The 27,173-nt window shown below is 42.9% G+C and overlaps 2 protein-coding genes across 5 annotated transcripts in view; both read right to left on the reverse strand.

Annotated features, from left to right (window-relative positions):
* Positions 1-1,665: 1,665 nt before the first annotated feature.
* Positions 1,666-7,216, reverse strand: zgc:114041 (uncharacterized protein LOC574425 homolog). Of its 3 annotated transcripts, none has more exons than XM_059336281.1 (6): positions 7,163-7,216; positions 6,952-7,026; positions 5,918-6,150; positions 5,689-5,832; positions 3,074-3,853; positions 1,666-2,366 (listed from the first exon to the last, which is right to left on the reverse strand). In XM_059336281.1, the coding sequence occupies exons 3-6, from the start codon at positions 6,111-6,113 to the stop codon at positions 2,185-2,187; spliced, it is 1,302 nt and encodes a 433-aa protein (XP_059192264.1). In that variant the 5' UTR covers positions 6,114-6,150; positions 6,952-7,026; positions 7,163-7,216; the 3' UTR covers positions 1,666-2,184. The 3 variants fall into 3 exon arrangements, with proteins under 3 accessions (XP_059192264.1, XP_059192265.1, XP_059192266.1); XM_059336282.1 differs by having other exon boundaries at positions 5,918-6,145; positions 7,163-7,186; XM_059336283.1 differs by having other exon boundaries at positions 5,918-6,145; positions 6,952-7,199.
* A 1,962-nt stretch (positions 7,217-9,178) lies between these two features.
* jak2b (Janus kinase 2b) overlaps positions 9,179-27,173 on the reverse strand; it is a 34,090-nt gene continuing 16,095 nt past the window's right edge. For both annotated transcript variants that reach the window (XM_059336997.1, XM_059336996.1), the window contains exons 14-24: positions 25,729-25,856; positions 25,416-25,554; positions 23,072-23,223; positions 22,662-22,812; positions 21,928-22,064; positions 20,734-20,923; positions 19,714-19,838; positions 19,442-19,614; positions 18,535-18,652; positions 17,245-17,358; positions 9,179-10,546 (exon numbers count right to left, since the gene is read on the reverse strand). In XM_059336997.1, coding sequence (XP_059192980.1) covers positions 10,439-10,546; positions 17,245-17,358; positions 18,535-18,652; positions 19,442-19,614; positions 19,714-19,838; positions 20,734-20,923; positions 21,928-22,064; positions 22,662-22,812; positions 23,072-23,223; positions 25,416-25,554; positions 25,729-25,856 — 1,535 coding nt within the window. In that variant the 3' untranslated portion in view covers positions 9,179-10,438. The remainder of the gene's footprint in view (positions 10,547-17,244; positions 17,359-18,534; positions 18,653-19,441; positions 19,615-19,713; positions 19,839-20,733; positions 20,924-21,927; positions 22,065-22,661; positions 22,813-23,071; positions 23,224-25,415; positions 25,555-25,728; positions 25,857-27,173) is intronic.

Consider the following 27,173-nt stretch of genomic DNA (forward strand, 5'->3'; position numbering starts at 1 on the left):
CATAAAACAGGTACAATAACCATTCATTCTGCCTGGATAAAAAAATCTATTAAAACTGTTTCCTGAAGGATATGGCTTTAAAAGGTACATTTTTCAAGTAGGAAAAGGGTAAAGTGGGCTGTACGCCCTTTAAGGAGACAGTCATACTGCCAACATAGCAGTAATTCAGTACCACCTGAGTTATTTACAGCTGAGGAGTTACCAAGGCCCCCCACTGCTCCTGACAAGTGGTTTACATTGCTGATCGCACACACACACACAGACACACACAGGAATCCTATAGCTTCAAGGAAAGTAACAATTAAGATATTTCTGCTTTCTCACAAGATTTCTATCCAAACATATGCCATATTTCGAGAGGTGGGGTACATCCTGGACAGGTCACCAGACTGTCGCAGGGCAGACACAGAGGATATAATCTCATTCACTCCTACGGGCAATTTAGAGTCACCTATTTAACCTAAGCTGCATGTGTTTGGACTGTGGGAGAAAACAAGAGAGGAAACATGAAAGCTCCACAAAGAAGAACTGCAAGGACAAAAAGATTATTTTGCTTGAACAATTCTGTACAGTATCTATAACAGATTAAGGATAAGATGTGTGAAAATCTATACGTTTAGTCAACAAATCCCATGAAAAGACCAAAACAGACATTATACAACAAGTCCTCTGTACCCTTCAGCTCCACCATTTTCCAAAATGAGACACATCAATGAGCCACACTGCTGCGCTAGGTGACAGGCATGTGACATGCTAAATATAAAGTTTATATTGAATCGATCCCATAAACAGTCCTGCAGCTGTATCTACAGTCATGGAAAAAAAATAATAAACCATTGTTTTCTTCAATTTCTTGTTCATTTTAATGCCTGGTACAACTAAAGCTACATTTGTTTGGACAAATCGCTCATAAGAGTTTAATCTAACAGCTGATATCTAGTCGTTTTCTTGTTAATGATTTTGGTTATTGCCAAGAAAACCATAGAAAATGGCTAGATATCAGCTCTTAAATTAAACTCTTATGAGCTATTTTTGTTGTTTTTCATTATATTTGTCCAAACAAATGTACCTTTAGTTGTACCAGGCATTAAAATGAACAATAAATTAGAGAAAACAAAGGTGGTCTAATCATTTTTTCCATGACCATACATCAAATCTGGGCATGAAAATAGTCCCCAGCTATGAGAGACTATCTTGAGATGGGATCACCACAGCCGAAATGTTAAACTGCACCCCCCTTTCCTGGGCCGCTGCTCGGACCACACTCCTCTTTGAACTCAGCACTTATTTTGATCCAAACTACACACCTGTAAACCTGATTGAGTAACAGTAACAGAGAGCAGGAAGGTGGGACAGTATTGAGAGTTTCGTTTTTTCGTGGGATTTATTGACAGTAAACTATAGAATATCAAAAGGTTCTCTGCTGTTTGTTTTTACACAGAACCACTGTGACGATCAGTGTCAGAAGTGAAAAACCTGCTGCACGCGTGTCATTTATGGACAGAGTTTTAACTCATTCTGGCTAGAAGCCAAACATGATTGTTTAGGCGCTGTGGTCCTCCAGTGCAAAAAGCAACACTGGGATCCTGCAGACTGATTGGCTTGTACAGGATCCCATTTCTGTTTGTCGTTGGGAGTGTCCGTCTGCAGAACATTAAGATATCCTTCAGAGTGTTGTGGCTTTATTGACTGAGATGTATCTGCAGGAATTACAGGCTCAAGTCTCTCTCTGGGTTAAAAAGAGAAAATCAATAAATGGAGGAAGCAGGATTTGATCTAGCGTCTGTTCAGAGCTTGACGGCTAATGAGTCGAGAAAGAAGCATTTAAAAGCCTTCCCCCGAACAAAAAAAAAAAAGGGAAATGTTTAATGTTATATTTCACATGATGGAATATAAACATTTAATCAATGGACACCAGAGTTTCTTTGGTAAATGTCTGCCAAGTAAAACACAGTATTTTATACAGGTTAAAACACCTTCTAGGTATTTTTTACAAATTCTGTCACGCAGACATAGAAAACCATAACTGAAAAAAATGGTCTAATAATTGCATTAAAATGAATATAACATCATCATAAAAACTAGTTCAAACCACCTAACAAACACTGAATGATTTTCTGTCAACCCAGGCTTATAATCTGGTAAAAGATCAATAAAATCTGAATAAAAAAATAATAAAAAGTCTTATTGGAGTTTTCCTGGCTCTGACTCGTCCTGGAAGATCTTCTGATGAACTTCAGCCTCCACTGATTTTCTCTTCTGGACGAGATGATCGACCACGACGACAAACACAGCTGATGAGATGAGGCAGAGGCCCGAGAGGTAGAAGGCAGCGCCGTGGTCGTGTGTCTGGTCCACCAGCCAGCCTGCACAACAAACACAGCAGAAGAAGAAGAAACAGATGACCACGGTGTGAAGAATCGGTGTAAAAACTGGTACAAGCATAATATATTATATGCTCCTACGGGTTACAGGAACAACTCAAATATCTGCAGTGTTGCAGAGATTCAGATATTAAAAAAAGGTGTTTTTTTTCCATCTCGTAACCACTTAGTGTTCAAGGTCCTTTTTCTTTTTAGAATTGGTGGTTGTAGGAAGTGGTTGTTTAGGGGGAGATAGCAGGTCAACAATACATGCCACATAGAAGTGGTGAACATCATGTGGAAGCTGTGAACCTGAAGATTAACTTGAGGTGCAACTCAGCACTGTGTGTCAAGTTGTTCTGATCAAAAATATCTAATAAAAATGACTTAATTTATTACTTGTTTATTGAAACCTATTCTGGCCTGCAGGATTTTCTTGATGATTTTGGTTAATATCAAGAAAACCAAGGAAAATGTCTAGATATCAGCTCTTCAATTAAACTCTTATGAGCTATTTTTGTTGTTATTATATTTGTCCAAACAAATGTACCTTTAGTTGTACCAGGCATTAAAATGAACAAGAAATTGAAGAGAACAAGGGTCTAATAATGTTTCCATGACTGTAGTTGAGCAGCTTAACGTGAGCACTGGCAGGCTTCTGTGTTTGTGTCCTGCATGTTCAGTCTGCTACGTAAACAAAGACGGCTCACCTGCAGCTGGGGGACCCATGAAGCCGCCGACGCTCCTGAAAAGCATGAAGAGGCCCAGCCCGCTGTCGAAGCCCTCCAGGCCTACGATGTCCACGATGGCGGTGACGTGAATGGCCACGGCGCAGCCGAACAGGAAGCCGTAGAGCGAGGCGAACACCAGGATGGCCCAGTAGTTGTGGCTGACGGGCAGCAGCAGCAGCACCACCCCGAGCAGAGTGACCACCATGGTGAGCAGCTGCAGGTTCCTCACCAGCCTCATGTTGGCCAGCCAGCCGCAGAGCAGCCGCCCTACCAGGTCTGCCGAGGCCAGGATGGAGAGGATGGAGGCGGGCCAGTACTTATCCATGCCCGAACTGTGTGCGAAGGGCACGAGGAAGAGAGGCGGGATGAAGAACCCTGCTGCTGCCAAGACCGCAAACAGGAAGTAGAGGAGGAGTTCAGGTTTTCTCATCAGGGAGAACTGGAAGAGAACCTTTCTCTTTGGTGGGAGAACAGCAGCATCGATGTCTAGATCCTCTTTGATTTCCTGTGTCGGACTCTGGACCTCCAGGGGTCTCATGAGAGCGCCACAGACACACAGGTTGAGCTGGAGGCCTCCGATGATGAGCAGGGCGCCCTGCCAGCTGTACGTCTCGATCAGCCACTGGAACAACGGGCTGAACAAGACGGCGAAGACGCTCTCCCCGGAGCTGGCGATGGCGTAGGCGATTGGACGCCACCGTACGAAGTAGTGACTCACCATGCTGTTGGCAGGGATCCACGAGAAGGAGATGCCAACTCCTGAAAACAGATGATAAAGACTTTAATAGGAGGTGTGAATCAGCAGAGGCCCCACGATACGATTTTAACCCGATATCTAAGTCACGATACGATACTATTGCGATTTTAAGCATTTTGTGATATGGTGAGTATTGCGATACAATATATTGCGATTAAACTGTGTAACTGCATTTTGGGTCCACAAAATGCAATTAAATCAAGAATTGTTTTGTCAAATAAGAAAAAATTCTCTCTTTTCATCTCAATTCAGTCTTTGTTTCTCCACAATGAGTCAAACCCACAGAATGGCTAGATATCAGCTTTTAAATTAAAAGTATGAGCTATTTTTGTTATTATATTTGTCCAAACAAATGTACCAGGCATTAAAATGAACAAGAAATTGAAGAAAACTAACCACACAATTGTTTTCTCAATTAAATTACTCATCCTTTAGTCTTTAAACTGTCAGCATTAATCCTAAAATAGGCAACACAATTTTCCAGTGAACAAGGTGGACAACAAAACTCCAGTTCTTCCCACAATATCCTGAATACAGGCTCCACCATCTTGTGGTGGTGCCATTTATTTGGAGCCAGAGTTTGTTCAGTATTGATCGGTGGTGGAGCTACAGTAACAAAACCCCTCCCTAAGCCTCGCTACATGATGATCTCTGGAGACAACACATGGAAAGTACAGGGTTTAGAAATATATCTAAAAATATAGTGTCTCTTCAAACCATCAGTGTTAATACTTTATTCCCAACAAATTATTTTGAACTAAAAAAGGAGATAAATAGTCAAATGTATCTTATAAATTTGATCTTAATCATTGGTACCATTTGGCGAGGGGAACTGTTAATGACATTTTCAAAAGGTAACGGTTTACATTTACATTTAGTCATTTAGCAGACGATTTTATCCAAAGTGACTTACAGAAAAAAAGGGAAACAATAAAGGTATAGTGCAATAAGAGCAATAAGTGCTGCAATAAGCGCTAGAGACATTTTTTTAAGGAGTAGAATTGTCGTGTGGTGCTAGGAGAGAAGGTACTCTCTAGGGTTAAATTATTTAAAAAAAAACAAAAAAACAACACAAACAAAGATCACATAAAAGCCAGAGAATGTCTCTCTTTCGGATCCCATGTATCAGCTGGTGACCTCTGACCCTGAGCCCGAGGTTGTATACCACTTCCATTAATTATTAAAACACCATGATCAAATTACCCAACAGGTGTCTGAAGAGAGTGGATATCTAATTTGGCCTTTTCCCCCCCTCACACTAAATTAGATTAGATTAGATTAAACTTTATTGTCATTGAACAGAGTATAAGTACTAGGACAACGAATTGTAGTTTAGCATCTAACCAGAAGTGCAGAGTAATAAAGTGCAAGGTATTTACATATGAATACAGTGTATAAATATAGTGCAGGTATGAATTGAATATGCTATAGGATATATACAGTGAATGAATATGTTATAGAAGTATATACAGTAAAGAATGCACAGTAAAGCAGCAGTGCAGGTAGATGAATGGATGGTAATAAATAGTCATAAATAGTCAAAAATAGTCATTAACCCATTGAAGCCTGGAAAGCGGATGCGTCGTTTTGTAGTATTTGTATAAGCTCTCAAATACTTTTTTAATCTGCTACAGAGGCTGAAAAATCTATTATTTAGTAGAAGCGTTGACACTTCTGTTGAATTTACAGAAAAACTTCAGGTTTTAGGGGCTTATTTTAAAATCAGCCATAGGTTTTACAGGCGTTTTAGGCCTTAATGGGTTAATGTGTGCAGAACCGGCAAAACGGGTCAAAATCAGTAAGTGGAAACAGCAGAAATGCTCCCTGGGAGTGTTACCTTGCAGGATGCCCAGCGTGAGGTAGAGCCAGGGCAGACTGAGGTCCAGAGACGCCAGCATCATCCCCGCAGCAGACAGCAGACCTCCGACTATGATGACCACTCTCTGAGAAAACTGTAAGGTCAGAGCACTGGCCACTGGAGCTGAGGAGAGAATAAAAACAACACTATAAAAAAAACCCAAACAGTTAAACAACTAAGAACTTCAGACTGGAAACAATGTTCTTACCTCCAAGGTGAAACATGGCGATGGTAGTGGAGGTGACCCACGAGGTGGTGCTGGTCAGGACTCCAAAGTGACTCTGGATGTCCAGGAAGAAGAGGCCAAAGTTCTTGAGGACTGCAGCAGTGAGGCCCATGATGAAGAAGGCTGAGGTGACCACCACCCAGCCGTAGCCCCCGTCAGGAGGCCCCCTGGACTTCATCCTCACTGGCTCTCTGCAGGCCGCTCTCCTGCCTGTACTCAATAGTTTTCATGCAACAAGCTGATAAAGCTAAAGGGTAGACCGGGCTCATGGAAATGAGTATGCAAAATAAATACACATAGATACATGAACTAGCAGCTGTAAGAAACTGTGAAACAGGTTAAAAACACTGGATCTGGTTTATTTTAAGATTTAAAGTCTGCAGCCTTTTGTGAGACTGGAATGCTGTGTTGGAAGACGCCATATAACTTATAAGTGCAAATGCATGTATTTAAAATTATTCAGAAGTAATATCAGTTGCATAACTCAAAGTATCAAAAGTAGAAGAACTGGTCTGGTTCTGCAATTAATTGCCCTCATACCTTGCAAACAACACATAAGTAAATAACTCGTGTCAGGCTAAATGTAGCAGTAAAAAGTGCAGTATTTCCATTAAATCATAAAGTAGGCCTATATTAAAATTAAGTTATGCAAATAAAAGTATCTCAGGATGTTTAAATTACAGTGGACATTCAATACAAACTCAAGTTCAGCAATATTATTTTTTTGTCGAGTTTTCTCAAGCGTTTGCTCCTTTAAACAAAAATAAATAAATGGTATAAAATACTACAAACAGTCAAATACAACAGCACCATTAAGTAAAGCCTCAACACCTAGCCTACAAAAATACATAATTTAGAAGATGGTTCTGTGTTTTTGGACACTGTGTTGAGGCTTTTAAACGCACAAAAGGTTCCTTCAAATTAAAACTAGCAACCTAACACACACACATGATAACGTTTTAGCTTAATCAACAAATTGAAAAGCAAAAAAAGACAAATTACAAGCTCAAACTCACGTTTTCCTTCGCTACGATCCCACTCCTGGCGTCCTCAACATAACTGCTGCTGCTGCAAACATGATTGCTTCAGTTCTGCGGTGAAGTCAAGAACAGCTGACTTTAAAGTCACAGTGCGCTTTTATTCAAAGGTTTAAGGTAACGGCAAACCCATTAAAAACGACAGATAAAGGCGGTCGTTTGCTTGAATTTCTAAAAAATATAATTTTACCTTTTGTTCACGTTCATCAAACATCCCTGCATGCGCTCGTTAAGCCTCGTTCAGCCAGCTGTGAGCTGTTTACCATAATCATTGAACCAGACGTGCACCATGACAAGTCCTACATCACATCCGCACATTTCAAAATAAAGTCTCTTTGTCTCTCTATTACACATTGCTATAATTTTTTTTTTTTTTACCAGCAGTTAGATGATGTTACTAAATGTCTGATTGTGTAGCTGGCTTATAATGTTTCTTACAAAAGCGAATTATTAATTTTGTAAAAATGTCCCTTTTTAAAGATATTGTGCTGTCCCTTTTAAACTATGAGGGGAAAAAACAGAATAAAAAAAGGAAAATTTAATAAATGTATTTTTGATTTATTATATAGATTACACACACACACACACACACACACACACATATATATATATATATATTCATAGGCATCAGATAAGAACCCAGCAAAGAAGAGCTAGAGGGAGATTGTTTAGTTATCAGTTTAGTTTATCAGTGTTTTATTGTTGACACTAATATCGGTGACACTTTATTTTGAAGGTGTCTACATAAGAGTGACATGAGGGTGTCATAAACATGACATGGGATGTGTCATGAACATTAATGACACTTTGAAGTAACATTAATGTTCATGATACTTGTCATGTCATGTTTCTGGCAGCCTTGTGTGACTCTTATGTAGACACCTTCAAAATAAAGTGTTACCATATCTTGCTTAAGTCACAAAGGCATGTTCAAAAAATTGCCTAAGTCATTTATTTCTCTTAAGTTACATAATTTACACACAGTGTAAAAAATGAGTTAGGCGAAACCCCCCCCCCCCCCCCAGACTTAATAGTTTTTAATTTCAATCAGTTTAGCTTTTTCTGATTAATTGAAGATTAATTAAAAGTCAGAAAACAAAGAATATACATTTAAGTAGCAGAGTGATGCCCAAGACCCAAGACAGCTGCTGCTTTGGGGTAACAATATGTGCTGCATGTTAATTCATACTGTGAAAATGATGGTCAAAGTAGAAAAACAGAAAAAATAATTTGCTTAGCAGAGGGAAATTTAATAAACTGTTCTTTAATTTTCACACCACCTCTCACAATGAAAACATAACACAATGACAGATTTCAAAATCACCTTTGTATGTACTTCATTTATACTGACATCTTGCTGGCAGTTCAAATATAGTATTTACTATATTCTCATTTTTATAAAATTATAAAATTTTTCTGAACATATGTACACAAATATATTGTAGGTATATACACACATACATAGAAAACACTCAGCTTTATTAGACCATTTCTCTTCAGGTGGGGGGGGGGGGGGGGGGGGGGGGGGGGGGGGGATTGCGATAGCTAGCCCTGCTAGCTGTTTGAATAGACACAACACACACATACACACACACACTCTCTCACAGAGACACACACACTTAGGCTGCATCCAGACCAAATCACGTGATGAATTGATGTCCTGTTGTGAACTTAACTCCCCAAATGTAGACTTTTTTTTTTCACGATCTTGACTCGTCAACATTAAAGGCAGCTTCAGGTCACAGCAGCGAGACGTGAAAAGACACATTGTATGTTGTGCAAGATCTTGTTGCAGGAATCACGCTACCAATACTCCCAGCAGAACTGCACCAACGAGCACTCATGTACAGGTACATCTCAAAAAATTTGAATATCATGAAGATTAGATTCATTACATGTGGAGTGAAATATTTCAAGCCTGGTTTTCTTGTAATTTTGATGATTCTGGCTTAGAGATCATGAAAACACAAAACTCAGTGTCTCAGAAAATTAGATATTGTGAAGATGTTCACTATGTGAGTCCTGGGTCAGTGGTGGTTTGGGTCCATGTCCTCTGCTGCTGTTGGTCCACTGTGTTTTCTGAAGTCCACAGTCAACATAGCAGCCATCTAGCAGGACATTTTAGAGTCTTCATGCTTCCACAAGCTCTTTGGAGATGCTGCTTTCATTTTCCAGCAGACTTGGCACCTGCCCACACTGGCAAAGGGTACCAAAAGCTGCTTCAATGACCATGGTGTTACTGGGCTGGACTGGCCAGCAAACTGGGCTGACCTGATCCCCATAGGAGTCTATGGGCTGTTGTCAAGAGGAAGGTGAGAGACACCAGATGACCTGAAGGCTGCTATAAAAGCAACATGGTGCTGTAGGCTGATCTCCTCCATGCCACCAAGAATTAATGCAGTAATTCATGCAAAAGGAGACCAACCAAGTATTGATGTATAGAAATGAAGATACTTTTCAGAAGCCTGACATTTGTGTTTAAAATATCCTTTTATAATTGACCTTATGTAATATTCTAATTTTCTGAGACACTGAGTTTTGTGTTTTCATTATCTCTAAGCCAGAATCATCAAAATTGCTAGAAAAACAGGCTTGAAATATTTCACTCTATGTGTAATGAATCTATATAATATACGAGTTTCACTTTCTGAAATAACTGACAAAAAATATTGAACTTTTTCCCATGATATTCTATTTTTTTGAGATGCACCTGTAGTAACTCCTTTATGTACTTCCTGGGCAAGTCGGGGTAAGTGCTTATGATCTGATTTTTAACCTCGATTTTTAAAAAACTTTCCTGTAATTAAGTTGTTGTCCTCTGGCATCCCATTGCAGCAATGCGCTTCTCAAAAAGTTGTTTCAACTTTTCCACTGCAGGCCGCTACACAACCAAATGAACTACAACCATTAAAATAAATGCAATTACTAGAGTTTTTGACACACTGCTTGATGTGGTGTGAAAACAGCCTTACACACACACACACACACACACAGACACACACACACACACACAAACACACAGACACACAGACACACATACACACATACACATATACACACATACACACAACTTGTTTGACACAAGCATCTCTAGCTTTAGGCCTGGCAATAGTCTACTCACAGTCTCCACAAACTCTTCTTTTAAAACTTTATCCAGAATGTTTGACTGAAACATCATCACCTTCAACAGTTCTTGGCATCCGAGCCTCCATTTCTCATCTCGCTGCTCGCCACTGAGCCGCTCCACTTTTGAAACATGGGGGTTGAGTGCCTTGCTTTAAAAGGCACCTTGGCAGTAGTTTTTGAGCTGGTCCGAGTTTCGAACCAGCACTCTTCCAGTCACAAGCTGAATCAGCCACACGCTGGCGCTCAGCAGGAGAAGGACCTCGTTTTGTCCCTTTGCCACAACAATGTTAAGAGCGACTCGGCTGAAGAGGAGCAGGGCACTTTGGGTGATTTTTCCTGTCTAAAACTCCTTACTGTCCCTGAACAGGTCGATGCGCAGAGCGAGCTCCTTGAAAGACGGACGCAAACCGGGGTCGTTGTCCCAGCACTCCTCCATGATCTCGTGTATCTGAGAGAAACAACAGGAAGAAAGTGAATCATTCGTGGAGGAATTCCTGAGATGGGGGCAAAACAACAAAATCATTCACAGGTAACAGATTTTTTTGTGGTTGTTTTTTCTTTGCAATTTAAGTGACAGACAGACAGACAGGGTGAGAGAGAAAGTGACATAAAACAAATGTCCCCTGGTCATGAATATTGCAGTTATTTGGTGCTATAACCATTCAGCTACTAATCAGCCTCAAGAACAGATAAAACTTTAACACATTTAGATCAGATACAACATTTTGCATGTTTAAAAAAATGCTTTTTAAGACAAGGCAATGTTCTCTTTCATAATATTTCGTTCGATGTCTCACTATGGGATGCACGCCCCCGCTGCAGACCTCAGAAGCATTAATCTCAATACGCCAATCCTGATTGGCTGGTAAACGTGTCCGTCCGTCCGCCCGCGGTAGTCCCACCTCCTATAAGTACCGCCTGCGGACGGGAACACGTCATTCAAACACCTCTTCTCACCCGGAGCATATCTTGCGTCCAAGGCTGGCTAGCTTAACTGTCTGTAGACGGATCTTATTTAGCTTCTGTCGCCGGGCGCTAGCTAGTTTTTTGGACATTTTATTGCTTCGTCGATCATACCAGATCGATTTCAGTGCTTCCTAGCCCCACCACGGTTTGGTCAGCACTGTCCTCGGCGCCACACCAGGCAGCTCGAGTACCGAGTGTCGGCACACCAGCCGGTCCCTCGGTGCAATTAGCGTTAGCACACCAGCTAACCGTCCTCGATTCCCTGCCTGCACACCAGCTCGCACGGAATGGAGGTGAATACCCCTCACACCAGAGGGCACGGAGACTCAGCGGCCCGCTCGTGCCGCTGTGGGAACAAGATTGCGAGCAGGGATCCACACCAGGTCTGCTCGGGCTGCCTAGGGCTGGAACACGCCCGGCTAGCTATCGACGTCCCCGGCTCGTGTCAACACTGCGCGGTGTTCACGGTCAAGAGTCTCCGCCGACGGCTAGCCCGCCAGGCTAGCTTGTCTGGCTTCGACCCCTATCTCCCATCCGACGGCGCCGCCGGAGACGGAGAGGAGACGGGGGTCGCTGCGGTGGCGGTACCGGAGGCTTGTGCCAGCTGGGGCTCCCAGGCTGACCTCGCCACGGTCTCCACGCAGGAGGAAGACGTCCTGGAATTGGACTATGGGGACGATGATGACTGCGCCTCTGAACTCCTCATATCAGAGGATGAAGAAGAGGACGACGTCTTCATCACTCCGGCCGGGGCTGCAAAGCCCGCGGTCTCCGTTGCCTTTCGGGATGGAGATGAGAGTAGCTTACCAGCCTCTCCCCTCCCCAGCTCGGACATGCTCGACGTGTGCAAACGCGCTGCAGCCCGGCTGGCTATCCCCTGGCCTGCTGTCGTAGCTGAGACCACCAGGTCCCGCTACGAGGGGAAGAAATTGCCCCTGGCCAGGAGCGCGACAAGGCAACTTCTCCCCGTCTTCCCAGAACTGCTGGATGAGGTGGCGCGCTCGTGGAAAGACCGCCCCTACAGCAGCAGGAGCCCGGTCCCCGGTGCCTCGTCCCTCGACTGTGAAGCGATGGAGAGCCTGGGCCTGCTCCGTATGCCTCCGATGGAGCCACTCGTCGCGGCGCACCTTCACCCGCGGCTGTCAGCGGTGTCCTCCCGGAGCCCCAGCCTGCCGTCTAAGTCGGACCGTTTTCAGTCAGCCCTGACTGAAAAGGCCTACAAGGCAGCTGCGCTTTCGGCCAGAGCGCTCAATGTCCTCTCCCTGCTCACGGCCTACCAGGCTGAGTTGTGTGAGGATTTTGTGCAAACTCAGGACCCGTCTGCGTGGGAGGAGATCCCGGTCATTACCGACCTGTGTCTCCGTGTCCAACGCTGCGCGGTCCAGGCCACGGGGAAAGCGATGGGGACCATGGTCCTGCAGGAACGGGCGCGGTGGCTCAACCTCGCCAACCTGTCGGACAGGGAGAAGGACGACGTCCTGGACATGCCCATTGTCCCGGAGGGGATTTTTGGCTCCGCGTTGGCTTCAATGCAACGGCGGTGTGAAGCCAAAAAGAAGGAGGATGAGGCTCTCCAGCTCTGCCTCCCCCGTAAGCCCCCTGCGCCCTCTCCACCTGCGCAGCGTAAAACCTTCACACAGGCTGCTTCCCAGGTTTCACGGTTTAAAGTGCCTAAGCAGCCAAGACCCCAGCCTGCGCCGCCTTCCCAGCCAGGTCGGCCCAGCTGGCCCAGAAAACCCTCGGTCCCGGCCGCGGCTCCGCCGGCCCCGCCCGCGCAAGCTACCGGCCAGGCCAGGAAAAAGAAGAGAGCGGCCTGACCGCCCCTCTCTCCACCGGTGATGCAGCTGGACGTTCCCCGTTCTCCAGCCCCACCTGTTCGGCTTTTCAGCGTGTGCCCGGGGGCCCCCCACGCCCCCGCCTCCCAGCTGCCACGGCCTGCGCCAGAGCGAGCCGGGAGAGATGGACGTTTGACGGCGGAGAGTTCAGCGGTTGCCCCTGTCTTACGTCCACAAGCACGCACACACACACACATTTTCTCAAAGAAAATAAAATGTGTCCCGCTGCCGCATCCAGGCCGAGTGCCGAGGGCGCAGCTAATAAAAGCCAAAAGAATCACAATGAGCAGCGCGGTGGCAACGCTCGCTGTTCCCCCTCGGGTAAAAGCCGAGGCGGGGGCGGCGGGGCCGCCGCGCTGCCCACCCGGACGGCCGTCCACTGTGCCGTCCGGGTGCCGTGCCACTGTTCCACCACGGGAGGCCGCCACCGCACCGCGGCTGGGGCCTCTCGTGGTGGAGGGGCTGCGGTGCGAGACCACTCTCTCCCTCAGGTGGGAGAGATGGGCCGCACTCGCGGCTCCGCCTTGGGTGTTGAGGACGATTTCGCGGGGTTACAGGCTGCAGTTCGCCGCCGTTCCTCCGCGTTTCGCCGGTATAATACACTCTCAGGCTCGGGGGGAGTCAGCTCGTGTTTTGCAGGAGGAAATCCTCTCGCTGTTAAACAAAAGAGCAATTTGTGTCGTTCCCCCCGCACAGTGTCAGAGCGGTTTTTACTCCAGGTATTTTCTGGTTCCCAAACGGGGGGGGACCGGTATTCGCCCTATCCTGGATTTACGTGCTCTGAACAAATTTCTCAGGAAATACAAATTCAGGATGCTTACACACGCATCCCTGTTGCGCCTTGTGCGGCAGAACGATTGGTTCACTTCTGTCGATCTGAAAGACGCGTATTTCCACATCCCGATCTATCCTCCCCACAGAAAGTATCTGAGGTTCGCTTTCCAGGGGATCTGCTACGAGTATCGCGTACTTCCCTTCGGCCTGTCTTTAAGCCCGAGGGTGTTTGTGCGGTGCACGGAAGCGGCGATAGCCCCGCTGAGACGGCAGGGCATTCGCCTGGCCACATATCTGGACGACTGGCTGCTGCTGGCACAGTCGGAGCAGGAGGCCAGAGCGCACACGCGTATTCTCATGCAACACCTGGTGGATCTGGGTTTCGTGATAAACGCGGAAAAGAGCGTGCTGTCCCCGGCGCAGGAGATAATCTTTCTGGGATTATCCCTGGACTCGGTGTCTTTCACGGCGCGCCTCTCGGCGGAGCGTGTGAGGGTCTTCAGGACATGTCTCGCGCTTTTTCGTCCGAGGAAATCTGTTCGATTCAGGTTGTGTCTTCGGTTACTCGGGTTGATGGCGTCTGCCATTCTCGTAGTCCGTCTCGGTCGCCTCCACATGAGGGAATTCCAGCTGTGGGTGGCCTCATGTGGGCTGGACCCCGTGCGTCATGGCGCACGGATGGTGCCGGTCACGCCGGGGTGCGCCAGGTCGCTGCGCCACTGGCGAGTCCCGTCCTTTCTGACCCGCGGGGTACCCATGGGCTCCGTTCTGTCCAGGAAGGTGGTCACTACGGACGCCAGCCTGACGGGATGGGGCGGGATTCACGAGGGCCGGTCTGTGAGGGGCGTCTGGAGTGTGGGCCTCCAGCGGTCTCACATAAATTTTCTGGAGCTTTCAGCGGTGTTCCTCTCCCTGAAACATTTTCTTCCGTCTCTCATGGGTCATCATGTCCTGGTGAGGACGGACAATACGACGACGGTGGCGTATATCAACCGTCAGGGGGGTTTACGCTCCCGTCAGCTGCACATGTTGGCACGCAGACTGATCCTGTGGAGCTGCGGTCGTCTCCTCTCTCTGAGAGCGACGCATGTTCCGGGAGTCCTGAACACGGGCGCGGACCTGTTGTCCAGGGGCGCGCCAGTGTACGGGGAATGGACTCTGCACCCGGAGGTTGTGGAGCAGTTGTGGTCCCGTTACGGTCGGGCCGCGGTGGATCTGTTCGCGTCGCGAGAGAACGCGCAGTGCGCGCTGTTTTACTCTCTGCGCGGCGTGGATGCTCCCCTCGGCATAGACGCGTTAGCGCACGCCTGGCCGCGCGAGCTTCTTTATGCGTTCCCTCCCCTGGCCTTGATACCCCCCACTCTGTCCAGAGTGAGGGAGCACGGCCACGCGCTGATTCTGGTGGCTCCGCATTGGCCTGCGATGCATTGGCTGGCGGAGATATATCGGTTGCTGTGCACCCAACCCTGGCAGCTCCCGCTGCGCAGGGACCTGCTGTCGCAAGGGGGGGGGATGGTCTTCCATCCGCACCCGGAGCGCCTGGCGCTCTGGGCTTGGCCCCTGAGTGGCTCAATCTGTCAGCTGGGGGTCTCTCACAGCGAGTGATTTCCACTATTCAGAGTGCTCGAGCCGCCTCCACTAGGTCTCTGTATGACTGCAAGTGGAGGGTGTTTGAGGAGTGGTGCCACAGTAACGGCCACGTTCCTCTTCAGTGTCCGGTGGGGGTGATTTTGTCATTCTTGCAGGACCTGATTGACAATCGGAAGGCTTTCTCCACGGTTAAGGTGTACTTGGCGGCTATTGCCGCGTGCCACGTGGGGTTTGGGAGGCTGACGGTGGGCCAGCACCCACTCGTTTGCCGTTTTATGAAGGGGGCGCGCAGGCTTCTCCCCGTGTCCAGGCCGCTGGTGCCGCCTTGGGACCTGGCTGTGGTTTTGGAGGGGCTCAAGGGCCCTCCGTTTGAACCACTGGAGGGGGCCGACTTGAAACACGTGTCTCTCAAGGCGGTGTTGTTACTGGCTCTGGCTTCGGCGAAGCGGGTTAGTGACATTCATGCGCTCTCGGTGCACCCGTCGTGCACTCAGTTCTTCCCGGGGGATGTGAGGATGACCTTGAGGCCCAACCCGGCTTTTGTGCCTAAGGTGGTGGGCTCATGTTCTCCTATTGACCTTGTGGCCTTTGCTGCCTCATCTGGTGAGCTGCGGTCGCATGCGTTATGTCCAGTCCGTGCTGTGCGCACCTATGTGGATAGGACTGGGGGGTTCAGGAGGAGCGATCAGCTGTTCGTCTCCTGGGCTAGTCCTCATAGAGGGAAGCCTATTACGAAGCAGCGCCTGTCCCACTGGGTGGTGGAGGCGATTGCTTTGGCCTATGCGGGTCAGGGTTTGCAGCCACCTGTGGGTCTGCGAGCGCACTCGACTCGGGGCGTGGCTACATCCTGGGCCTTGTTCAGGGGAGTGTCTGTTCAGGACATTTGTGCGGCGGCGAGTTGGTCCTCGCCTCTCACTTTTGTCCGCTTTTATATGTTGGACGTCTCCGCTCCTTGCGTGGCAAGCGCGGTATTGATGTCCTGATTGGAACAGATTGGTTTCCCTGAGGGTTGGTGGACGCTGGATAAGCTTGTCTGGCAATACGGGAGCAACCATATCCCATAGTGAGACATCGAACGAAATATTATGAAAGAGAACTTTAGGTTATTTACATAACCCCGGTTCTCTGAGTAATATGAGTGAGATGTCTCACCAGACAACCCTTCTTGCTTGGGCGGGTGAGAAGAGGTGCTTATCTTGAATGACGTGTTCCCGTCCGCAGGCGGTACTTATAGGAGGTGGGACTACCGCGGGCGGACGGACGGACACGTTTACCAGCCAATCAGGATTGGCGTATTGAGATTAATGCTTCTGAGGTCTGCAGCGGGGGCGTGCATCCCATAGTGAGACATCTCACTCATATTACTCAGAGAACCGGGGTTATGTAAATAACCTAAAGATTTACAGTTACATTTTCAGGTGTTTTTTTTATATATGTCTATTTACAGAGGCTGAGAAATTTGACAATTCTTCCTATTTTTTATGATGTTGATTAAAGATTTTTTTAAAGAGAAATCTTAATGAATTTTAGGAAAAAGACAATTCTCTACAGTTAAAGCAAAGTGTTTAAGCTTTTAAATGTTTTTTTAATTTAATGTCTCTATCTGCTACAGGGTCTACTGAGAAATAAACGATTAGATAAAATTGACACTGTAGTTTTTCAGAAAATCCTCAGGTTTTGGGAGGCTGTTTTGAAACAATACTTAGGTTTTAGAAGTTGTTTTCAGAGGCGGAATTAGGTTTAAATGGGTTAAACATTATGAAAATTTGATGATGAGCTGCAACATTTTGGGTAAACAACTAAACAAACAAATAGATAAAACAGTGTTTGCATGTGTGTATGCATGTGTCCAATGTCCATGATCTGTACATGATTAAGTATGCATTGACAGGGAAACTGTGTCTTTGTATAACTCTAAGTAGTAACACGTATACAGTATTGAGGTGTAATGTATGTGTAAGTGGTTTCTCTGGTTTTGTACCTCTGCAGGACAGCCCAGAGGCTGAGGCAGCCTGCTGCCTGATTTAAGGAGCTCAATGAGGTGATAAACGATCAGCTGTCCCTGCTTGTCATTCCCCATCATGGACATGAACACCTGAACAGGAGAAAACAGGTTTCAATTATATCCTTTCAGATATTAAGAATTAAACAGACAAACATGAAGCAAAATATGGAGCAACCTGAGCAGAGAAATGTTTTGAGTCAACATGACAAACTACAGCATGACCTCAGTGAGGGAGTCACAACTGTACTGACAGGTGTAGCGTGGAAAACCACATTCAAGGTTTCCTAGAATTTAAAATGTTTCTTTGTGTTGTCATGAGGCTGGCAGGGCTGTTCCTTGTGCAGGCACGTGGTCCAAAAAGGGAGAAAATATACAGTGGCTGCTCTCTGATTATGAACTACCGTCATATATTATTCTGCTTTTCTGCAGAACTGGTGGTAACTGAAAAAAAACAACTATCGTCAGCCTCTTCAGCACATCACACGGGGCTCAAAATGAAGCATTTTCATGTCTGTGGAAGATAACTTGAAGGTCCTCCCTCCAGGTTTGACTTAGAAATCTGTAATTTCACATTGTTCTGGACCATTGTGATTACCTTAGGTAACACCCAAAAAAAAGCTTTGACTCATTCACAAAAAAAAAAAAAAGACTGAACAGTGGAAAGGATGTCATAACCTGTGTGTTTACAGTTAGCTGTTTCTACAGATGTTTTTTTTTTTTTTTTTTTACGTACCTGTATGATTTTCAAGCCAAAAATCCATGCTTGTGGTTGTCTTATTTGTTAAGTTTGCAGGTTTCGTACGTGTCTCTTAATGTCTTTAAAAACTTGAGAATTTGGTTTGGAAAACCGTTTGTCATTTTTAAAGACTCAGGTGTGAAAAAAAAACTGAACCAAGTGGAAAACACCCCAAGTTTATAAACTCGTCAACAGATTTGGACCACAAAAAAAAAAAAACTATCGGTGCAGAAATAAGAGAAATCATGATACAGTATGCTGGGAAAATAAAAAGAAATGTGCTTGAATCTGTAGTCTGTCATTTATTATAACAAACTGTCAACATTAGGCACTTCTAGATGATTGTCAATACTCCTTTGGGTTTGCTATTAAAACATCAGTGCACAGAAAATTAAAGGGAAATTCTACCAAATATACACAAACTTTAAAGTCATTCACTTACCGTTTTCTACACGCAATTTAAAATCACTGCTTTGTAAAATAAGTGTAAAAAAGCCAATGTATACATGCATGTGTGTGTTTTCTCTTACTGCGGGGGGGCTGGAGTTCTTGTCGCTGTGGGTGAAGAGCTCGTAAAGCACGACTCCAAAGCTCCAGACATCTGACGCCACGGAGAACTTGCTCTCCGTCAGTGACTCGGGGGCATACCTGCAGAACAAAACAGCACACTGTGTGACTGTGTGTTCCTGTTCTGCTGCTCTTAAACAGGTCATGAGTTTACAGTAGGACAAGTTTCACAGGTATAATACTAAGACAATATCACAGTAAAAACAAATCAGGAAGTAAATAAAATGGTATAAGAATCCCCCTACAAAAAGCTGATTTATTATCTTTAACCCATTAAAGCTGGGAAAGCAGATACGTCGTTTTGTAGTATTTGTATTTTTTTCCCACCTATTTTCGGTCTCTTGGCCGATGAAATGCATCAGAATACATGTGGGAGAACTTTGAAATCATCACCAAAAAAAGACACAAAATGACACAAAAAGACACAAAATGACTAAAAAAAGACATACAATGATAAAAAAAAGACACAAAATGACCAAAAAAGACACAAAAAGACACAAAATGACCAAAAAAGACACAAAATTACAAAAAAAAGATACAAAATGACAAATAAAGACACAACATGACTAAAAAAAGACACAAATTGACTAAAAAAAGACATGTGGGAGTGTCGCAATGCAACATGGGACTTTTCCAGAACTTTGAAAAATCTGATTTGAAAATGAAAAATCGATTATTTAGTAGGAAGCGTTGACACTTCTGTTGAATTTCCAGAAAAACTTCAGGTTTTAGGGGGTTATTTTAAAATCGCCCAGAGGTTTTCCAGGCACTTTTTCCAGGCGTTTTAGGCCTAAATGGGTTAAATAAAATGACGAGCGTGAACAAAAAGCATACTAAAGGTTAAATAACAGCAGTAGTGTGGAGTCTGACCAGAATATGGGACTCTCTCCCGGCTCTTTAACCATGTAGTACTCTTTGTCCTGAGGCAGAACTTTGGTGAGGCCGAAATCTCCGATCTTCACCCTCAGCTCACTCTCCACGAGGATATTCCGTGTTGCCAGGTCTCTGTGGATATACCGCTTACTGGACAGGTACTCCATACCCTGTGAGCACACAGAAAACAAAGAAACACTTTAGTTTCTGCAGCTGCAGTCACCAGCAGCTCTAAAAAGCCTGCAACAAAACTGGAGAAATGTAATTACCTTGCAGATCTGTGAAGTGTAATGAATGAGCTTCTTATGGTCGATCCTCTCCTTGTTCTTCATGAGGTAATCTCGCAGACTTCCGTAGGGCAAATATTCCATGACCAGGCGGAGATTTCGTCGTCCTGAGAGAAGCCAAAATGAATTGAGAGGATAGTAAAGTAATACTCTCACCAATAATAAAGACTGGTTACTGAGTAGAGCTGTAAAGATTAGTTGACTAATCAATTAGTTGATAGAAACAAAAATAATTGTAAAACATTTTGTTCACTAATTAATCATCTGATTAATTTTTTGAGGAAAAAAATGGGAGAAAATGTGTTTTTTCAGCACTCAAATATGGAAATTTTCTGCTTTTCTCCATTAAACCATATAAAACTCAATGTCTCAGTTTTGGACTAACAATACAAATTAAATTAAATTACAAAAAAAATAATTTAAAAAATGTGATTTTCTTTTCCTTTAGTTACATTTTTATAGACCAACAAATTAATTGATTAACTGAGAAAATAATTGGCAGATTGATTGACAATAACTCTTAACTGTAGCCTTATTACTCAGACTGATGAGTAACAAAGCTATAAATGTTTGATATAGCTTGTTTATCATCATTGTTTAATATCAAGCAGGGGTGGATACAATGGTGCTATATCTATAACAAACAAAGAAAAAATCATGTTGTGCAAATTGGCTATACTACATAAAATATAACATTATATGGTGAGGACCTTTGTAGACTGTAGACTTTGTTGTTTTATACATGAAAACATAGACTAAGTTTCACATTAATTGGCTCAAAAATTAATTATACTGCATTTACTGTCCAATTTGCTGATTCACAGTAAGTACAGTTACAGGAAATGCACTATTGATATGATGGTTTCCCAAGCATTTGTCAGTAACATGAAGAACATATGCAGTATATAGGCAGAGCTTGTTGAGTTTAAGTGGTAGGTCTGTAGAGGAAAATGTAGAGAATGCATGCAGCAGGTTTCATGTAAATTAACAGGTAAACTCTACCTGCACTGTAGCAAACTCCTTTGTACTTGACGATATTCTCATGCTGCAGAGATTTCAGGATCTCGATCTCTCGCTCAAAGTCTCGTATGTGCTCTGCGGTGCTGTGCTGCAGTTTCTTCACAGCCACGACCTCCCCGGTGTTGTCCTGCAGCGGGTCATAGCGACACATCTCCACGCTGCCAAAGTTTCCCTTCAAGAGAAGAAAAACTTCAATCAGCCATCATGTCTTTATTCATAGTTTGCATCAACATTTTACTCTATTTCTGACTTTTAGAACACACACAGAGCAAGTTACAGATAAATAAGCACAACACACACTCTTCTTGACTACACCAAAAAGCTTGATGAATAAAGTTTGTTGTAGTGGAGCTGCACTTATTGATTTATGTGACTTTACTTATAAGCAAATAGCTAATGCATTACTAGCTTCATAACTAGCTGAAAAACAAAGTGACATGATGTATAGACAAAGAAAATATAAGCATCTAAGCTAATTCCATATTTTATGACAATTCACTCGTAACATATAAATATAATGTAGATATAATATCCATAAACCTTACATGCATTTTTTGATTCAATCCTATGAAATGCAAAAATGGATTAACCCCTAGAATTTAAAAGTAAAAGCAGTAGAAGCACTATATTGAAAACAAAATTTCATTGCAGATCATTTTATAGAATGTTTTCTCTGTAAAAAACAGAAAAATATTTTTAAAAGAATCATTGTTTCAGTCCCCTAGAATCGTGTAGCCCTAATTCAAGAGTAAACTTTACAGTTAGCCGTTTTTAAAGGTGTTTTTCTTTTTCTTTTTTTACGTCCCTATATGATTTTCAAGCTGGAAATTCCCCCAAAGATCCATGCTTGTGGTTGCCTAATTTGTTAAGTTTGCAGGTTTCCTATGTGTCTCTTAATGTCTTTCAAATTTTGAGAATTTTATTTGGAAAGCTGTTTGTCATTTTCAAAGACTCAGGTGTGAAAAGAAACTGAAGCAAGAGGAAATTATCCCAAGTGAACAGATTCAGACAGGAGAAAATAACTACAGGTGCAGAAATAAGAGAAATCATTATAAAGTATGCTGGAAAAACAAAAAGAAATGTGCTTGAATCTGTCATATGTCTAGTATTTTTGTAGAATCGTGTAGCCCTGATTCAAGAGTAATGACAATATGACTTTTCCACACATCTCCATACCTTGCCCAGCTGCTGCAGGAATATGAGGTGTCTCTCTTCAAACTGAGCCGGCTCCTGACACTCAAAGCCCCCAGAGGACCAGCCGGAGACCGCTGTCCTGTTCGGCAGGATGTCACTGTCCACAATCAACTCATAGTCTGGGGGACACAAAGACATACATTTAAGAGATGAAAGCAAGCTCAGCAATTAAGATAAATGATGTCTTGGACTGATATCTAGATTTGTCTAAATTTTAGTAATCAAACATTCCTTGAACACGATCTCTACTGGGTTCTTCACCTCATTAGCAGTTAAGGTTGTCAAAAGTACTTTTTTGACTAAAACGTTTTATCCAGATATAATACTAATTTTCAAAAGTATCGAGTATCTGAAGCTTGTTATCATAGTTGCAGTTTCTTCTTGCACAACTGATTTTTATTATAAATATATAACCTGTGGTTCTGTTAATCTTTTTACATGTTGCATTTTTGTGGTATCGAAAATGGTATCGAGTATCGAATATTTTCCTGAGTATCGGTATCGAGTTGAAAATTTTAGTATCGTGACAACCCTATTAGCAGTTAATGATGACCTAATTAACACAGAATCCAGGAAGTGTTTCTGAAGACACTATAATGAATGTGTGTGTCGTCAGGGGTGTGTGTGTGTGTGTGTGTGTTAGTGTGTCTGAGGACATTTGAGATTCCACACTGGTGTGACCTAGATTCCCAGCAGCGAGGGGGATTTACACCAACCTGGTGTGAAGAGGCTGTGGAGGTCACGGATAACGGCCCGAAATGTGGGCCTGAACGTGGGCTCGTAGTCCATGCAGCTGGTGATCAGGTTCGCCAGTTCGGTCCACTTTGGTGCAGGAAGCTGGTGGTGGTCCTCGTAGAACAGGGTTTTCTGTGACACAGAGTTAGGGTTAGTAAAGTCAATAGCTTAATAATAAAAGTGCAGATTCTGCTTATGATATTAAGCCTAAAAAGATCAATTATGATGACATTTTCTAAGCAACACAAACAAAAATCAGGGCTCCTTTGCACAGAATATTGAAATACTGCATCGTTTACTGCATTTAAAACACTGCTTATTGAAATTAAACAATGGAAGTCACATAACATCTAATATTAAATATATACCGAGATACAACACCCAGGCTTACCTTAGAGTTGTCCAGTGTTGCTAAAGGTTTCTCCCCACCACTGCAGATCTCCCATAGTGTGGTGCCAAAGCTCCATTTGTCTGCAGCCAGGCTCAGGTTGGCAGGGTCCTCGACACACTCAGGGGACACCCAAGGGATCCTCTCAATCAGGACTGATCACAAATAAAAAAAACATTTAACCCACCACTGTGTAAATCCTTTATTTGTCAATTAAAGCTCTGAAACTTGCATGCAAAACTTTGGTTTCTAATGCCCCCCCTGCAGTGCACATTGTACAATATTGCAGCTAGCAATAAAACATTGTTAAAATAAAACTTTACTTTAATAATATACCAGTGACCTAGCTAATTATAGCTGTGTTTTGAAAGAAAAGCTGTGGATTAAAGAAAGTACACTCTCATTGAAATCACAACGTTGTTAAAACTTGCTGCCCCCTGTTGGTTACAGAGGTGTATTACAGTTGAGGATAGACAAAGTCACACATTTCACACATTTACTGTATGCCAGAAAAATATTTAACGTGTACCAATACAATTCATAGTCTGTCAAATGCAGTATGCCAACATATCAGCATGCTACAGTACATACTGTGTGAGGGCAGCTGGAGTAAATACTAAAAGTAAGAAGAAAAAGTATTTGGAACGCAGCTGCAGTCTCTCCCTGAATGGGAGCAGGGATCCATATTCAGTAAAATCTGTACTGCCAATTTCCCAACTCAAGACCTAGTCACATTTCTGGGAAAATGCCAGTTGTGGCTGTGCTGTGAATGACAGCAGTAACGTTGCAGCTTGTAAAGGGTGAAGGGTTCCTCTGATGAAAGACGCTTTCGCATGGAGCAAGAAAACCAATCACAAGTGGATGACATACTAAAATCCACAACTTGTTTACCAAAAAGCAATGACAAAAATGTGATTGTGATTTGATTTGATTTGAACAAACAATACAAGTTAGTTTATTTGCAGAACAGGGGCGGGATTCACAAAGCATTCTTAAGAAAAAAATGCTTCTTAAGTGCCACTTTTTTTCTTAACTTTGCTCTTAAGACAAAATTTAAGAAGATTTGGTATTCATGAAGAAATTCTTATCTTTTCTTTAGTTGTTTTCTTAACTTTCTTCTTAAGTTTTTTCCTAAGATAGATCTTGAGAACAAATGAAATTCTTGAAAACAAAGTTCTTAGATTTCTTCTCAAATTTCTTCGCAACTTTAAGAGAAGCCCTCAGCAGTCTGAGAAACGGATACAGTGAAAAGGAAAGTCTTGACGTGTATTTACTTGATCAATTTTTTATGAAATTTATTTGATTTCTTTTATATTTAGTTTAGCCCTAGACTAATTTATTAACAAATGTATTATTTTGGAAGTTGACATATAATTGAAATGTCCTTTCAGTGTGTGTGACATGTGGCACTATTCCTAGATTACACTACAATGTTCTCTTAGTAAATCAGAGGCAGTTTTTGTATTTTATACTACTTAATTAATCACTATGAACATATTATTTAAGTAGACCAAATTACTGAAACCATGTCCTTACTATTATTACTTTTAGATGGAAGTTCTCACGTTATTGTCACGCGAGTGATCTTAAGTTAAAAATCTAAGAACTTCAGAAGTGAGAAAACTAAGAAGTTCCTAAGACATACAACAATTCTTAAGAAAAAATGGTTAATAGCATTTAAGAACATTCTTGAGAACATCCTTTTTTTTTTCTTAAGAATTTTCGGTAACGCTTTATATTAAGGTCCTTGTAATAACCATTAATTAACAAGTAATAAGGCCCTTGTAAATCCTTACAAGATGCTTATTAACATTATTGTGTGTTTATAAGCTTATATAAGTGTTAATAATGGCATTACAAACACCCATGACCCACCCATTATGTCTTTGCCATGCCTTTATTAATCTTATTTTGTTTGCTTATTGATATTAAAATATACTTTATTGCTCATCTATTATAAGTTAACTATAAGTTAACTATGCTTTTTGCAACTACCGGATCTAAAGCGAGAACAATACCTTATTACTTGTTAATTAATGGTTATTAAGGACCTTATTATGAAGCGTTACTGAATTTTCTTAAGTTTTATCTTTAACAATTTAACAATTTTGTGAATCCGGCCCCAGATCCATTTTTCTAAAAAGGTCAAGAGTGAAACAGAAAGGCAGCTGTCTGGAAGAGCTAGAGAAGCTCTAGTGTCCGACAAGAGTTAAGCCTGGTATAATGAGGCTGATGACCCAAGTCTTAAGGTGAAAAGTCCTTCATCTATTCTATTGTGACATTGCATGCGTCCCAGTAATTCAGCAGGATAACCTGGAACGATGTGTGAAACAGGCTGTAAACTCACTTTCTTTGGGCAGGACAGTGATGCTGATGCCAGGGTCACTCAGTTTGATGAAGGGAGGGTTCCCAGCCCTCCGATCATCCTCTCGGATCAGAAGAACGTTTTTAGCGCAGACGTTCCCGTGGACGAGATGCTTTTCTTCCTGCAGGTGCAGAAAGAGAGAGATTTAACAGCATCTTACCAACCAGAAACAAATAATCACTCTTCTTATGGTTTGTGTACAAAACTTCATTTAGTGTTTTATTACTTTTGCAGCAGCTAAAAGAACTACAGCTGTAAGCAGCAGACAAATGTGACATCACACACAGATTCCTACCAGGAAGTTCATGGCCCAGGCCAGCTGTTTGGCCACCTCCAGCTTCCACAGGATGTTTATAGAGTTCTTGTTCTTCTTCAGGTACGTGTCCAGTGAACCGAACTTCACAAACTCCTGCACCATGATATCTGAAAGAAAACACGTTTTCATCAGAGGTTAAAAAGTGAAAGTAATTTAAGCGATTATTACCCAATTCTTAAACATATAGATTTCACATCTTCCTACATGTAAATAACCATTATAGCCACTCTGTAAATCATCAGGAGAGAAAGTCTACATCAGTCTACAATGTATATAATGTTCATTCGTTTTTATTTTATTTTTGTTTTGTAAATACTTTTCAATATGTTTTACCTGTTTATACTGTAAATTGTACTGTTTAACTATATTTTTTACTTGTTTATATGCTATTACCTCTCTTATATTTCTAGTTTATACTGCTGTTTACTATTTGTTTTTTTGCTATCAACTTTGCTGCTGTAGTTCTTGAAATTTCCCGTTGTGGGACTAATAAAGGAAATCTTAATCTTAATCTTAGAGAGAGCAGGAATTAAATGCCTTTCTTTAAGACACACATCACCTTGGGTGTCAAGGATTTATTTATTTTTTTGGTGTACATACCTAAACCTAACCTGCCTCATGTATAGGTGGCTTTGTTTTGGTTTCTTTCAGCAATACCGTTTAACATTTGTTTTTCACTTCTTCAGGGTTAAACTGGAAAAATCTTGTGGTACGGTCAGTTCCACACCCACACACACACACATAGTTCTTTTAAATTGGCATAGATATAAAGCAATATATCCAGTAGAGGGCAGCTCATCTCTGAGTCTAAAGTTTCTGACAACAAACCTGCCTATGGTTTAGGAGGTTGTAATAATGTACCTCTTGAGGCTAGAGCATGGCAGGTTTGTTGTGGTCTGTAAGGCCATTTAACTACAACGTGACATGAATTTGACCACTAATACCTCCTCAAATGTTTTGCCTAAAACTTCTGTTGTGTTCTAAGGTCTCACTTGAACTATCGCCGCAATTTTTGATGGTACTGCTTCGCTTTGTCTGCATTTGTAAGGTTTTAGAAAATGTGCAGAAATTCGAACGAACTGCAGGACTTTTCTGATGGTGGAGAAAACAATCCTATAGAAAATGTTCCTCTTTAAATCGTTTCCTGAGTTGACGGTGTTCAAACAAAGAAACTTGAGAAAAGATAATGTGAGTCAGAGATGTTTCAACATGCCACATCTGCTGAAACAGCATTTCCAAATCATTCATTTCTGTGGAAAATGATCCATCACAATATTAAATTCTTATTTCAAACCAATTGTGGTTTAACTACACAAGAATTGAGACACCTTTGAGTCATCCTGGTTGTTAGTGTCTACTCCATGTGTCCAAAACTTGAGCAAAGCAGTTGATTCTTTCGTTCTTCAGAGACTAGATCAAGATAG

This window comes from Centropristis striata, chromosome 7 (genome assembly GCF_030273125.1).
Source record: "Centropristis striata isolate RG_2023a ecotype Rhode Island chromosome 7, C.striata_1.0, whole genome shotgun sequence".
Lineage (NCBI taxonomy): Eukaryota > Metazoa > Chordata > Actinopteri > Perciformes > Serranidae > Centropristis > Centropristis striata.